The sequence below is a fragment of the Adiantum capillus-veneris genome, chromosome 15, assembly GCF_014529385.1.
Source record: "Adiantum capillus-veneris isolate H3 chromosome 15, ASM1452938v2, whole genome shotgun sequence".
Classification (NCBI taxonomy): domain Eukaryota; kingdom Viridiplantae; phylum Streptophyta; class Polypodiopsida; order Polypodiales; family Pteridaceae; genus Adiantum; species Adiantum capillus-veneris.
The window spans coordinates 65,744,666-65,761,009 of record NC_140945.1 but is presented as its reverse complement, the minus strand read 5'-3'; the positions used below and the strand labels follow the sequence as shown (position 1 = coordinate 65,761,009).

Genomic DNA, 16,344 nt, shown 5'->3' with positions numbered 1-16,344 from the left:
TCTTCCAAAGAGGTCTGGTTCATATATTTTGCCATCTTCGTGTCCTTGGCAAAATTGAGCATCATCTTTGTTGCATCATCAATCAATTTCCGACGCTCCATCTCTTGCTGCTCCACTCGAGTAGGCCTAGGCGGGCCATACTCCGTGCAGGAATCTTCGTTGTGATCCCTACCCACATCTCCAGATGCAGAGGGAGTCGACTGATTATTGCCTGAAGCCATAGGTACAGCGGAAAAAAAAATCGGGGATCGGATTTCCCGTAGAAGAGAAATCAGCCGTGCTCTGATACCACTGTAACAGACTTGGACACTCCAAGCCAAGAATCAACCGCGACAGCACCAAATAACCACTTCAAAACAATTCACAGATCACGATAGATTTGCACTAGCCCGACGGAGTTCCGTGCCTAGAGATATTGGCCCCAAAGACTGGCGCCCCTTTCAGTATTTCCTTTTATATTAATCAGATCAAAGTACAAGAGTGTGGCTAGGGTTTCACTCTCAGACTCTGTGTCCAGATGCTTTGAGAAGTGAAGCCCTCTCCACATATTTAAAGGTACAAGGGATGCCCAAAAGCAGAGCCCCAAAAGCTTTTAAAATTGAAAAGCATCAGTCTCTCTCTCTTTCTAAGAGAGTATCTTTTTTATTAAAAAAAAAAGCAAGTTCTCTCTCCTCTCTTGGCGTGGAGCCCAAAAAGCAAGCCAAAAGCTATCAGCGCGTTTTGCGGTGCAAAATCCGGTAATCCGTACAGTTGCTCCTGCTGCCACGTGGCACCCCGACAGAATTAGGGTTTTCTGTCAGAAATTAGGGTTTTAGCAGAAATTAAGGTTTCTGGCAGTTTTTAGGGTTTGCAGGGATTTTAGGGTTTCAACCTCAAATTAGGGTTTCAGCTACCCGTAGCCACGTCATCACTTTGTGGCAGATTTATCATCATCTTTGTCGCATCGTCAACCAATCATCCACGCTCCATCTCTTCAATCTCCGCCTGAGTAGGCCGAGGCGGGCCATACTCCTCATGAGGATCTTCTTCGTGATCTCTTTCGGCATCCCCAGATGCAGAGGAAGTCGATTGGTCTCTGTTTGAATCCATAAGTGTCGCGAGAAAAGGATCGGATTTCCCGGTAGAAGGGAAATTGGCCGCGCTCTGATACCATTGTAACAGACTTGGATACTCCAAGTCAAGATTCTACCGCGACACAGCAGAGATTCACTTCAAAACAGTTCACAGTTCACAATTGATTCGACACGGCCCGGCGGAGTTCCATGCCTAGAGATATTGGCCCAAAAGACTGGCGCCCCTTTCTGTATTTCTTTTTGTATTAATCTCTGTTCAAAGTACAAGAGAGTGGGAGGGTTCTCACTCTCAAACTCTGCGTCCATATGCTCTGAAGAGTGGGAGCCCTACCCATCTATTTATTGATTACAAGGAATGCCAAAAGCAGAGCCCCAAAAGCTGCTAAAATCAAAAACTCTTTTAAAATAGGCTTAAAATAAAGCAAAGCCCAAAAGCTCTCCCAAAAAGCTTGCGTAGAAATTCTCCTACGCAAAAGCAATTTTCCGTACTGATGCAGCGTGAAAAGAGCAATCCGTACAGCCAGCCACGTCAACCCTGTCAGCGGATTTTCCGCCCCTACCTGCCAGCCTGGTGTGTCCGGTCTGCTACCCATTTGTGTGTCTAGGGCTATGCCACGTCACCGGTTTGTGACAACTATCATTTAATTCCCTTACTTCTCCGGCATCCTCTGATAAACTTTCATCCATTTCCCCTAATTCATTCTATTCACTAGAAGACTCTTTCCCTACTGAAGTGGACGCTAACTTGTCCTTACGATAAGTCAATGAGCGAGAATGCATTCCAAAACCTTGCTTGCTATGTCCCATAAGTCTTTGAATAGAGTCAGACTTCTGTTGTTGCAGACAATACTATCGAATCTCTTTTGGCAAACCACAACAAAATAGTTTAATATGATCCCTCAAAGTGACCCTCCGAAAGGAGAACACTGGCACAAAGGTATCCCAAGACCTCTTGCAGTAGTCATCCAACTTGTCTTTCTTAGTCATTCTCAAATGATGCAAGCCCTCATGACATCTTCTTCATATTCTTTTGATATCCAAGTTGAAGTGAAAATTCTCTTGAATTTTATCACTTCATAGGTGCTACTTTGCGTAACAAGAGAGTATACCACCATGTCTGTGCATTTCCTTTCAAGTAAGATGCTGCCCTTCGCACCCTAGTGCGTTCCGAGAACCGACCTCCCGAGAAGGCAACATCAAACTCTTGTATAAACTCAAGGGCTTGATGGGTGTTTTGATAGCTTCAAAACGTGTCAAACCTGACTGCTTGATTCCAATCCTTGAACTCCTTGGTATTCTTGTTCTTTTTCTCACTTACTGAAGAGGAAGAGCTCTCCTCCTCTGAATTGCTATATGGGCTCCCACGCCCTCTAGACTTTTTCAAAAATCTGCTTTTCTACCTTTTTCTCTGCTTCTAGAGGATGACGAAAGGTCGCGGAACTCTCTGAAGATGATGAAAAATTAAGGTCATCCTCAAAATGAACACGCTTCTGGGATGTGCTTACCACCTTGAAAGTCGACTTTCGGCCCAAATAGCCGAGGAAATCCACCAAATTCCTCTTCTTCCAAGAGTGCTTAAAGCCTTTTCTTAACTGGTTCATCTTCTTTTCAAGAGCTTTGTCAAACTCTTTCTACGAGTACAGTTTCTGCTTTTCTACACTCTGGCTTTTCTTTCAACTTTCTTAGCATCTTGAAAAGAGAATCAACAACCTCTCACCATCTCGAGAGAATCTTATCGATCGGGTAATTCTTCAAATGCTTCACATATTTCGGGTTTCTCAAAGTACTTGATCGATCTTTTTAGACACATGTCAACCTATAGTTGACGTTTGTACTCCGCTCTAGCAAATTTCCCCGCCAAAAATACGCCTAAATCTCCGTTGATTCACATGCTGGGTATTGACCTTTCTTCATCTCCCCGCAAAGGGGTGTCATCTCTATCAAATTCTTCGCGAGAACTCGTGTGCTACAGAAAGGATCGGATTCTCTGTAGAAGAAGAATAGTTCTATGACCACATTTACAAGCTTGGTCACTCCAGGTTGAGGGCCCTTCCTTGTCAAAAAACAGGAAGAATTCGAGGCGGCCTATCCTCAAGAGGGATCTAGGGCCCAATTTAGGTGGCGCGGTGTAGGTTTGATCTCCATCGCCGGATCGCCAGGTACGATAGGGGTAAACTAGGTATCTGTAGGTAACTCATTGTTCTGTGGCCGCGGTTTTGAGCTTGCGCTCGCTCACTGCTGCTGCACGCTCCCCCCCCTGCTGTTGCGCCATCTCTGCCCCTCACCCCCCCTCCCTCTTGCCCTCGCGCTGCCTCTTGCTCCCGCACTGCCCCCAACTCCCACGCTGCCCCCTCGCCCTCGCGCTGCCTCCAGCCCCCGCACCCTCACGCTGCCCCCATTGCCCTCGCGCTGCCTCCCTAGCCCAGCCCTGCCCGCCACCTCTGCCCGCCACCTTTCCCCTCTGCTGCCCGCTGCCCTCGCCCCCCTAGCTGCCCCCAATTACGCCCGCTGCCCCCCATTCCCTGGCCTTTTTTCCTCCCCCGCGCCCCCTCCCCCCCCGCCGCGCAGCCTTTTATCTTTCGCTTACAGCTTTACCCGTCCCCGCATCCCCCCCCCCCCCTATCCTCCTCACTTCCGAAGGTCTACTGCACCTGGCTCTGCAGCACTTCTTCTTCGGACGAGTGCTTGGCGTTCTCGTTTGCAGATTTTCTTCACCGCCCGCTTCTTCGACTCAGCAGTAGACACAGATGAAGGCTCCAGCTCCGCCATAGAGGGACTCGCCTGAAGCCCCCTCGCCCGACCCCGCTGAGCCCACCATTCGACTTGCTCTTTCGCCGACAGAGCAAGCGAGCCTTGCCGCAGAGGTAGAACGCTTGCAGGCGACTTCTGTCATCTGCAAGGTTCTCGGCACCCGTCCTAGCAGAGGAAAGCTGCGCGACCTTCTCCAGGCCCGCCTTCTCGCAGAGGTGGGAAAGATCTTGGATGTCCAAATTCTCGGACGGGGATACTACCAGATTGAGTTCGAGACTTCCAAGATGGCCTCCAAGGTCATAGCTATGAGTCCACTGGCCATCCGAGCATCACGCGCCCACTTTCGACAGTGGCGACATGGTTTTGACCCGACTTCGGATGTGCTAGTAGAGGAGGCAGACATCCCGATCTCAGTCTGCTTTCCGGGTTTATGGAGGGAGTACCTTCCACTTCTCTCCAGGATTGGCTCCGCCATCGGGACTGCCCTGGAGACACCTCGTACGGCAGCATCAGTAGCTGCCAAGGCGGCTGGCATCCCTTCAGTTCGAGTTTTGGTCAGAGATACCCAAACGCTTCCGAAGGTCATCCTTCTGCCTCGGGTGAGTGGGAGTTGGTTTAGACAGTGTGGAGTACTCGGGTCTCCCGAACCAGTGCTTCATTTGCAGACAGATGGGCCACCTAGCGAAGGCCTGTCCACGGAGGAGACCACGACCCGCACCTCAGCCTCAACCCCAGCCTATGAAGGCTGGGCCGCAACCAAAGCCCCAGCCTGCGACACAGCGCACAGATTCAGAGCCACCCTCCGAGCCTGGGGCTCCAGCGGAGGAGGGGTGGCAACATGCCCGTGGCCGTCGACGCCAAGGGCCACAGCGACAGCCTGGCACTCATAGTGGCCCTCAGGTGCCTACTCAGCAGCAATGGGTTCCCACGGGGAACTGCTTTGGTCCTCTTGAGCAGGAGGAGCCCCCTACGCCAGCCTCCACTTCCGCTTCACCCTCGTCCGCCGCCCCACCCTCCGATTTCCCCTCCTCCTCCTCCTCCCCTCCCCCGCGCTCTGCTCCCACCCGCTCCCCACCTCGCTCCCCTGTCTCTGTCGCCCCACCCCGCTTCTCTTCTCCTCCGCCCCCCCCCCCCCCCCCCCCCCCCCCCCCCAGCTCCTTCTCCCCCTCCTCCTGCTTCAATACCTCAATCGACTCAGGAGACTGGTCCCTCGCCGGCGGCTAGGAGATCTCTTGGCAGCGCCTTTGCCACGAGTCGCCTAGCAAGAGAGGGTCAGCCATTCTTGCGGCCCCCTCTACAGATTCAAACATCTTCCCTTGCAGCTATCCCTCGTGGTCTGACGAGCATTGATCTCCGGCGCCGCTGGGATTTCTTCGATTATGGGTTCACTCGCTTTCTCGACGATTCCGTAGCAGACCATGAGGCAGCCTGCTTCAGGGTCCACGCTCTGTTTCTCGCCGCTAGGGGGACAGAGGCTTTGGACTCCACAGTTGGTTTCTCCTTCCCCCTGTGTGGTAGGACCGAGACAGAGTGGTCCCTCGACTCAGTGGTGGGATGGTTGCATACACAGGTTCTCGAGTTCTCTCACCACATGGGAGAACTTGGCGTTACAGATTTGCTGCAGACTTTGTGGCCACTGGCCAAGTTTGCGGTGACACCCCCAGACTCAGCAGGATGTAGGCACACTGTGGTGTATTTTTTTGCTGATACGCAGTGTTTGCCTTGCTATGTATACATTCATGAGGACTCCTGGACAGAGGAGGTTGCTTTCCGCACGGCTCGCTTTGCTTGGGCTTGGACCAGGCACTCACTGCAGTCTCACCTATCTAGAGGACGCTCGGATGCGGATTACTCCCCATCCAAGCCAGCCTCGAAGATAGCCCGTCTTGCTGCTGCGGCAGCATCTGTTCTCTCTACAACGGGGCTGATTGCGTCAGGAGCTTCCGCGTTGCCTTGTGGGAGGAGAGATTGACCTCCTTATGCTCCAGGAGCACCATTTGTCTGAGAGCCGCATTCGGCAATGTGGTCAGATTTTGCGTGGACGCTATGATACCTTTTGGTCAGCTGCTTTTGGACCTGGAGGCATCCAGGGTGGGGTATGTATGACTATTGCGGACTCATTGCAGCAGGCCATTGTGGGCAGAGGGATTATTGTGCCAGGCAGGGCTCAGTGGATTACTATGTAGGTTCAGGGTAGCCTCGTGGGCTTCCTGAACATCTATGCGTCCAATGTGGCGAGTGCTCGTGCAGAGTTTTGGTCACAGATTGTTGAGTCTTTGCCACAGGTTGACCATTGGTGTGTAGGGGGGGACTTCAACATGTTGGAGGACCCTTCTGACAGCATCGGAGGCAGCCATGCTACTATGCATGGAGTCGAGTTAGCAGCTTGGGAGAGGTTGTGTATGACTTTGAGGGTCTCGGATACATGGCAGCAGTCTAGCTTTGTGAGGCCTCCAGAGAGTCTTGCCTTCTCTAGATCAGACCGCAGAGTGGGAGGAGTGAATCTATCGCGCATAGATCGCTTCTACACTAGTGACCACTTCAGTGACTTGGGGGGATCAATGGGCATCCTGGCAGGGACATCCTTCTCGGACCATGCACCAGTGATCCTCACAGTGGCAGACAGGCAGGGGAGTGGGAGCACGATGCTTCGCATCCCAGAGCGGGTCTTGTTGGACTCAGCACTCAGAGAGAGGGTAGAGGCTCTCTGGACAGAGGGCATGGACAGCCAGGCTCCACCTGCAGACAAAGTGGCCTTAGGCCTAGCTCAGCTTAGCCATTTTTTTCTCCAGGAGTCTCTGGCTCGACGGGCTGCAGCGAGAGAGGAGGAGCAGCGTATCGGACGAGGCATTGCTTCACTACAGAGGCTGCAGGAGCAGCATCCAGACAGTCCATGGTTGGAGGAGCAGTTACAGCAGGCTCGACAGGAGCTTGCTTGCACAGAGGAGAGGCGCCATGAGTTTCCCTTTCACCGACAGGCATCTCAATGGACTCAGGTGGGTGACAGAGTGACAGGTGCTTTTTTTGAGACACTGGGACCTCGGCACTCGCATGCAGGTCAATCAGTTGAGGAGACCCGATGGATCAGTTGTTTGTGAGCCCGAGGATATGCGTGCAGTTGCTACTGACTTTTACCGTGAGTTACTGTCGGCTGAGCCCCAGTCAGAGAGACAGGATGCATGCAGGGAGCAGGTTTGGGCACAGATGCCTTGTCTTGTGACTGAGGAGATGCGCCAGAGGCTAGAGATACCTCTTCAGCTTGAGGAGCTGCTCACGGCTCTTAGGGCCCTCCCTCGTGGTAGCTGTCCAGGTGAGGATGGGCTGACTCCCAGCTTTTTCTTGGAGTACTGGGACCTGCTTGGCCCAGATCTATGTAGTGCCTTTCAGTACATTCTGCACACGGCTCTTAGGGCCCTCCCTCGTGGTAGCTGTCCAGGTGAGGATGGGCTGACTCCCAGCTTTTTCTTGGAGTACTGGGACCTGCTTGGCCCAGATCTATGTAGTGCCTTTCAGTACATTCTGCACACAGGAGTCATGCCGGATAGCATGAGTGAGGGCCTGATTTACCTCATTCCAAAGGAGGGTGGTTCCTTGGATGAGATTCGACAGTGGCGCCCCATCACCATCCTAAACTCAGCCTACAAAATTCTTGCCAAGGCTCTGAGTTTGAGGATTCAGCCACTTTTGGAGAGCCTTATACATGGGACTCAGACAGGTTTTGTCAAGGAACGCAGTATCCTTGACAACATCTTCACTTTCTGGGAGGCTTCTGCCCTGGCACGACTCCGTGGAGAGGACCTTGTGATTCTTCTTCTCGATTTTGAGAAGGCATACGACAGAGTTGACTGGGACTTTTTAGAGGGCACGCTACGCAAGATAGGCTTCTCAGATGCTTGGATCAAAGGGGTGTCAGCTTTGTACAGACAGGCTCACAGTCAGGTGCTTTTGGCAGGAGGTAGAGGTGAGCGCTTCATGCTTACACGATCGGTCAGACAGGGTTGTCCTCTTGCCGACGACTCAGCCTTGTACTTAGAGGGCCAGGAGGCCAATCTACACAGATGTGAGCAGGCTTTGGAGACCTTCTGCTGTGCATCGGGCGCACTGATCAACTGGAGAAAGACAGTGGCTTTCTCGGTTGGCAGTGCTCCTGTGCCAGATTGGATGTCAGGAGAGGGTTTCAGGTGGATTCCTCCAGGGACTGCAGTTCGGTACTTGGGTTGTCAGGTTGGTTTGGACTTTTCCCCCGAGTAGCAGATTGCTCCTCTTCTCCTGTCCATCAGGAGAAAGCTGTTACATTGGAGCTCAGCACGACTTTCGCTGGCTGGTAGAGTAGTAGTTGCCAACCAGGTGTTGTTGGCGACTATGTGGTACATCACTTCTTGCTGGATCTTCTCGAGTTCTTGTATCAGCCAGGTTGAGAGGCTGATCAGGAACTTCCTTTGGTCAGGTCGCGACACTCAGATTGCCCGAGCCAAGGTGGCTTGGTCGGTCATCACACTTCCTTGTTCTCAGGGAGGGCTTGGGATCATTGATCTAGCACAGCAGAGCAGAGCCCTTGTTGGGAAGTTCGTCATTAGAGGACTTCTTCCAGGCGAGGAGCCCTGGAAGGAGTTCTTGCTGCAGAGGCTTCGTGCCAGGGTGCCTCAGTCAAGAGGCCCTTGGCAACCTTCGACCAGATGGATCTTTACAGAGTTCCGCCGAGTTTGTTTGAGCAGGAGACTGGAGGACCGATTCGTTGTGAGTTTGCTTCGATCTTGGGAGCTCTTACGGCGTGGCCTAGAGCAGAGACACCCGACGTGCACGAAGGAGCGCCTACTGCAGCCCCTCGTCTGGAACCCCATGGTTAGCACTCAGAGAGGCCACTTGGTTGGGAGTCGGCCTCATGTTTCTTGGGCTCCCATGGCAGCAAGTCCAGCGCGCTCTCTAGGTGACTGGCTAGCATTCACAGGTTTGTCAGAGGAGGTGCAGGCTGTCCAGCTACAGGGCATGAGAGGGGTGCAGAGCATGTGTCAAGACATCTCAGAGTCAGTTCTAGCTGAGTGGCTCACGCCTCTCGAGCCAGTAGCACCCCGGTGGATGGGAGCCTTCACACGACTGGAGGTTCTCATTTCAGTCAGGGCTTGCTCAGAGACGGTCCCAGACCTGTTCTTTGAGCTTCAGGGTGGGGGACGTTTACAGCGAGTTGCAGTAGAGGCCCCGCAGGTAGCAGAGTGCTGTTTCCAGAGGATCCGAGTTGTGGGCATCTGTGGGAGGACTTGCGTCATCGACCCTGACCCAGCAGCTCTTGAGACAGGACACTGGAGGCTATGGGCTTGGGAGTGCTGTCCACTGGCACGAGTACAGTGGGATCTTGGTGAGTGGCTATGGAGGGGCCCCTTCTCTTCTGCAGACCGCCCAGGAGTCCCCTTTTTTCAGTACACTGTTCGGCTTGGACGTCATATACTTGCAGCACAGAGAGAGGCCCGCCCCGCTGCAGCACGTCATTGGCAGGAGGAGGGCCTCACAGTCGAGTTCTTGGCAGCTTTTTGGCAGAGGCTGTGGGACTCTAGACAGCCGAGGCGCGTCACTTTGTTCCAGTGGCTGGTTGCACACAAAGCCACAGCAGTAGGGAGCTGGCTTGTGCATAGTGGTCTCTCTGCCGCATGTGCAGCCTGTGACCAGTTGGTGGAGAGTCAGCGTCACTGTCTTTGGGACTGCCCTTCGGCCCAGCAGGTGTGGCTACGAGTTCTTCGGCTGATGCCTGCCCTCTCCGCGGCTCGACAGTACACTTGGGGGGCAGCGGCTTGGTCCACCCTCACGGGCCCGGCACTTCAGTTTGAGCTATCTTCCACCAGCAGGATGATAGTGATGCAGGGGGGGCGACCTACACTCCAGCCTGCTACAGAGCTTACTCCACAGGAGTGGTGCAGTGAGAGAGAGGAGTGTTGGGAGCTCATCAGTGGCCTGACACTTTGGTTCATCTGGCGGGCCCGCTGTTTCCGCATCTTTGAGGCTCGCCCTATGCCACCAGCAGAGACTATTCGTGACTTTTGGCTAGAGCTGATCCATACTCTCAGAGGACAGCTTGAGGGACTACAAGGCAGCTCCGACCGCATGCGGGCGCGCCGCGAGGCTTTCCTTCGACTTTGGCGCCCTGGGCCTTTCTACACCATAGTCCAGGGGGTGCTCAGATGGCACTACTGTCCACCTGTGTGGCTCTTCCCTCCTCCCATCTCTTGATTTAGCCTCATTGTATATATGCTGTTTTTTCATTGGGAGAGTCTCCCCATCATGCTTGTTGTAGCCCTCTCTTGCAGAGGTGGTTGTAGCCCTATGGGCAGTTTTCATTCCAAAAAAAAAGCTTGGTCACTCCAAGCGAGAAATCAATAGCAACACACCAATAGAAACTGCAAAACCACTGCACCTAGAGAGAGAGAAAGAGTCGACGCAACACGGCGGAGTCCCGAGCAAAGACGCACTGGCCCCAAAGACTGGCACCCCTTCTGGTGTTTCTTTATTATTATGCTTGAAGGTACAACTCTCGAGAGTCCAACTCTCTCCGAGACTCTATGTCCAAATGCTTTGAAGGAGTGGCCCCAAGGGCACTCGTAAACGTACAAGGGATGCCCAAAAGCAAATCCCCAAAAGCACTTGATCCAAAGCATTGCACCCCCAAAAGCTTCTACTCACAAAAACCATCATAGAACTGCCAAAACCCAACAATGCAAAAAGTGGAAATCTGTACAGCTGCGCCACATCAGTAGGTCAGCACAAAAAGTGGGATTCTCATACAACCTGCCACGTCATCAGTCAGCACGTTTTACGAAAATCTGCCTAGACGTTGTTGCATGCATTTTGGACAATCCGTTTTTTTGTAAATTTGTACATATGGATGTGAATCCATGTCTCTCTCTTACAACAAGATGGTGTTCATCAAGGTTTCTTAGCCCACTTCATAGAACCTCCTAGTCTACCGCATAAACCTGAGCGAATCATAGATTGTCATGAACTGCAGACACCAGACAGCATCTTTTGATAGTAGAACAGATGCTAGCTATGGCTTTTTACATGCTTGTATGATGTTTTTATGACACTAGATACAGAATTTTCGCTAAAAAGCACCTACATATTCTTTAATCAAACTAATTAAAAGTGCCCACCAGATGTAATAAAGACCATCAGTTGCTTGAGTTTGCACTCTTCCAATTAATTCTACTTGCAAGATGCCACCAATGCACAACGTTGGTTTTGGAAGCCGAAAGGTTTGAAGGGTATTTTCCTGCACACGAAAGAGTAACACCACCTCAACTTTCTTCTTTTCCAGTACTAAGCTAAACAATCAGCTCACTATTATAAACACATGTCCTGCGTTATTCAAATGCAAATTTATTCTAGAAAATTAAAATAGCAAACACTAAAACTTAATATATAATAGACGACCAAAGATCATCAAAATGACCTGTGCCATAGGAAATGTAGGTGATACATATGTCCATACATAATCATCTGTCGTTGCCTTTCTGGGTCTCTCCTTTATGCATTGAAATAGCCCACTCCAACGTGGTTTTGAGAGCCGTGAATAGCCAAACCGAAATCGAATCATCTGTGATGAATAAATTGGATTCCCAGGCTGAAAGGAAGCTGGTCAAATCAGTAAGAACAAGTATAAGAAGCCAACTTCTTCTTCCATGTTAAGACGGGAAAAACAAGAAACTTCGCTGCTCTTAAGCGTCTGACAAATACATGCCCTTGGGTTGTGAGTGTGCGTAGGGACGTGCATGCATGCATATGTTGTCAGTGTGTTTGAGTGCACAAGCACATGCAAGGCTGTAGTGCGACATGCTTATACAACCATGCGTGTGTGTGAGAGAAAAGAAATGAAATCAAATGAAATGATATATTAATGTCTGCAAAACGCCAAACTGACCTGTGAGACCAAAAAGTTACAAAGTGGTGAATCTGATACAATGTCTGAGTACCAAAACGGACTAAGGAGTACTAAAAGGTACTCAAACTGTTGTAATATCTGAAACTGCTGGTAGTGAGGTAAGCAGCTAACTGGAAGTGTGCAGGGTATGAGTAAGAGTTGATATAATGAGAAATGAAATTAAATGTTATATTAACGTCTTCAAAAGCCCAAAATGACCTATGAGAACAATCTGAAATAACGAATCTGATACCATGTCTGGGTACAAAAATACTGAGAGAGAGAGAGAGAGAGAGAGAGAGAGAGAGAGAGAGAGAGAGACCTAGAAATGGCTGAATCTTCACGTCATGGACAACACACAAATCAGAAACAAGTCTATACGTAAGCGTCTCTGGCATGCCGGTGCTTGCTTCACCCTTACTTGACCAGTAAGAATGCGCCTCCTCAGAGTATTCAGGTTCTGGATACAGGGTCTGTGCAATACTCTCGCGTGGAAGATTGTCTGTGCTAGACGCATGCAGTGGTTCAGCAATGCACGTCCTTTGCAGAGGAGGGCTCAATAGCCTTTGTAACAAGAGGCAATAAGTAGAACTTAGAAGCTCTAGATGATACTGACTAGACCCCTCCTCTTCCCTGTGAGCCAAATCCTCCACAATTCCGCCATCAATGAAGCATTTGAGCTTAGTGCCAAATTCAGGAAATGCCTTCATGCACATCTTTTTCCAAAGTTCCCCTTCCACAACTGAAATTCAACACACAAATTATAAGAAAAATCTCAAAATCTCTCTCTCTCTCTCTCTCTCTCTCTCTCTCTCTCTCTCTCTCTCTCTCTCTTCAGGAAATGCCTTCATGCACATCTTTTTCCAAAGTTCCCCTTCCACAACTGAAATTCAACACACAAATTATAAGAAAAATCTCAAAATCTCTCTCTCTCTCATGGGTCTATGAGGTTGGATGTTGGTGCCTTTGAGGACAGTTTCAGAGACAAGGACATTGTTTTCTTTTCAGAGACTCACCAGGCCCCTGGCCAACTGTTGCCACATGTGGTGGGATACAAATGGGAGACAGCCCACAGAACAGTTACGAGATCTGAGCATGGGAGTAGAGGTTCAGGAGGAGTAGCGGTGTTGTTTAGGGAGGAGCTACAGCCACTACTACATATTGTACGGAGAGATGATCAGGCTAGATACATGTGGGTGAGGCTGAGAGCTGACACAGGTCGATTTCTATATATTGCTATATGTTACTTCCCCCCCAGTACGTCAGTATATGCTGTATCCAGAGGGCAGTCGCCTTTCTCAATTCTAGATGATGATATATGGGAGTTTTCTAGGGATGGTGATATCATCCTCCTAGGAGACTTCAATGCTCGAACGGGCAACTGTCAGACAGTCTTCTACGACACCTCAGATGAGATGCTTAGAGAGTTGGATGTGGGTGAGCTGGGGTTTGACAGATGCTCACATGACAGAGAGCAGACTGAGTATGGGAGATACCTCACGGAGATGACGACTACACATGGGCTAGCCATACTTAATGGCTTACAGCGGTTTCCTGGAGCAGCAGGCTTCACATGCTTTCCACACAGACATGGGGCCAGTACAGTGGACTATGTTATGACACAGCCGAGCTTTATTCCTTGTATTCAGGATTTCACGGTGGGAGCCAGACCAGTGGGCGTAGCAGTGGATCATGCTCTCTTGACACTGTCCGTATCTTTTCAGTTTAGTACAGCCCAGAAATCAGGAGGCAGGTCACACACCCGTTATACATTTACACCAGAGACTGACTCGGTTTATACAGAGGCGATCTGGGATCGTCTATGCACAGTTGCTCCAGGCCTCTCAGTAGAGGAGTGCACTACTTTATTGACTGAGACACTACATGATGCAGCATCAGAGGCATACCCACACACTCAACCGGATCGGAGGCGACATTCTGGGAGCATGCCCCAGAATAGTTGGTATGATGAGGAGTGCAGAGAGATGAGAGCCCAGCTTCAGAGGGATCTTCATTTAGGAGTCATCACCTACAGACAGTCGCGGATTGCTTTCCGGCGCCTTGTGCGAAAGAAGAAACGAGCCTACCTGGCCCAGATGGAGCGAGACTTGTATCAGTTGTTCTTGAGTAGAGACTCAGGCGAGGCATGGCGACTCTTCCATGAGCACTCCCCTCCCCCAGTGATTACTTCTCCTGATGTGTGGGGCCAGTATGCGACATCGTTATATACGGTTCCTGGGCAGGATCCCCTTCCAGATCCTACAGAGCCATGTCCACCTACGAGCACCTTCTTTACCACTGAGATGGTAAAGAGAGCCATTGACAGGATGAGGACCAGGAGGGCTTACGATCATGACGGTCTAGTAGCGGAGCACTTTATACATGCTAGGGATATGCTGATGGAGGTTCTTGCAGTGTTGTTCAATCGTGCCATGTGTGAGGGATTACCTGAGACTTGGAGGTTGTCTACTATTGTGCCTATATTCAAGGCAGGTGATCCTACAGAGCCTGGAAATTACCGCACTATTATGGTTGGACACACACTGGCACGATTGTATGCATCCATTATTGAGCAGCAGTTGAGTAACTGGGCAGAGGGTGAGGGTGTACGGGCAAAGGGACAGGCAGGTTTCAGGAGGGGTTTCTCCACTCTTGACCATATTCTGACACTCAGAGCTATCATTGAGGAGGGCAGGTCACATGGGAGACGGATTTATTGTAGCTTTGTGGATTTCCGCAAAGCATTTGACATGGTACCGAGAGCTCGACTGATGCGCAGACTGCAGGAGATGGGGGTGCCCACAGTGTTGATTTGGGGGATTATGGCTTTATACAGATCAGTGATGGGACATGTACGCACCCCAGAGGGGATATCTGACTTAGTTCACTCCACTATCGGGGTGAAACAGGGTTGCCCATTGTCTCCTACTCTATTTGGTATGTATGTTGATGAGGTGTCTGATTACATTGACAGAGAGGGTGATAGAGGTGCCCAGCTGGCAGGGACGTGGATCCCATTGTTGTTATATGCTGATGATATTGTCTTGATCTCTGACTCACCAGAGGGTATGCAGCGACAGTTGGATGCATTACACAGTTTTGCAGAGGATAGTGGATTGTCTGTAAACCTTGGTAAAACCAAGGTCATGGTGTTTAACACCACACCGCAGTGGATCAGGAGATCGGCACCGACCTTCACGTATGGTCAAGAGATTGTGGAGTATACAGATGCATACACTTACCTTGGGATAGTCTTCACTGGGCCGAGGTTTTCTTTGGGGAGAGCAGCAAAGACTAGACTGACCAGAGCTTATGCGGCCTTGGGAGGCTTGGAGAGGATGTGTTCGCAGGTTCAGTTCCAGGAACCTCGGACAAAGTTATGGCTCTTTGATACTTTAGTAGCCTCAGCTATGATGTATGGGGTACAGGTATGGGGACCTTCTGTAGGCCAGGATGGTTGGAGAGGTATGGAGAGGCCCTTGGTATCTATGATCTCCCGATTGATTAGAGCCAAGGCCTCCGTACCTCACGCGATCATTCGAGCAGAGCTAGCTGCCCCCCCCATGGAGATTGAGGCGCTTACCAGATCAGTGTCCTTTGTGCACAGCCTATGGGATACTACTAGAGACAGATATGCTAGATTGGCCCTTGAGTCTTCCAGACAGTTAGCTCTACAGGGGGACACTTCATGCTGGTATGCACAGATGACTTCATGGTTTCAGACGCATGGCTTCACCATGGACAGGTTGCCCCCTTTCCAGTATTCTCTTCAGGCACCCTCGCTGTCTCTTACACGGGTGGAGATCACTAGACTCATTCGTCAGGACCTGATCCAGCTCGACACCAGGAGGACATGGATAGAGCCGCCTCAGGAGTTGAGCACAAAGATGGCTTTCTATAGAGAGCATCTTCTCCACCTCACAGGAGATGGGTTTGTGATTCGACCCAGCTACATGGACACACATATGTCTCATGGTTTGCGTTGTGCCATTGGTCAGATACGCACATCCTCACATCAGCTCGAGATTGAGACCGGTAGATTCAGAGGGATACCAGCAGACAGCAGGATATGCCGATTATGCCAGAGAGAGCCAGAGACAGAGTTGCACTACATATGTCATTGCACAGTGTTCTATGAGATACGGGGGCGTTTCCACTGCTTATTCAGAGAGGGTTTTGGTCCTCTATCTAGGGTCATGAGTTATGAGGATCAGAGATGTCTTGGACTATATCTACTTGAGTTACACAGGTATAGAGACACTTTACTGGGGAGAGCTAGAGAGAGGCAGTCCCAGAGACACATTACAGATTTCTTTTCACTAGATATGGGACAGCCAGAGGAGCAGCCACCACTGCAGAGCTCGTCCCACACTCATTCGACCACTACTGGCACTCTCATCGACCGAGCATTGGAGCTACAGAGATACAGACGACCGCGACTGAGGAGAGGAGCTACACAGCATCGACGGAGACTACAACAGAAGATTCGAGCCATACTCTCTCGACATCCAGAGTGCAGATGAGGATGGATCCTCACCATTTCTTCCATCTTTGTTTCACACACTGTTACATCCAGTTTACCGGGTACCTATTGTATCAGCTGCTACACCCACG

At 50.7% G+C, this 16,344-nt stretch overlaps 1 protein-coding gene across 3 annotated transcripts in view; it reads right to left on the bottom strand.

Moving 5' to 3' along the window:
• The window catches only part of LOC147440809 (F-box family protein), a 99,685-nt gene that overhangs the window by 26,126 nt on the left and 57,215 nt on the right, over nt 1–16,344 (bottom strand). For 2 of the 3 annotated variants that reach the window (XM_086482639.1, XM_086482641.1), the window contains 3 exons: nt 12,053–12,472; nt 11,263–11,444; nt 10,964–11,082 (listed from right to left, as the gene is read on the bottom strand). In XM_086482639.1, the coding sequence (XP_086338765.1) occupies nt 10,964–11,082; nt 11,263–11,444; nt 12,053–12,472 (721 nt within the window). The remainder of the gene's footprint in view (nt 1–10,963; nt 11,083–11,262; nt 11,445–12,052; nt 12,473–16,344) is intronic. The other variant, XM_086482642.1, reaches the window with a different exon arrangement.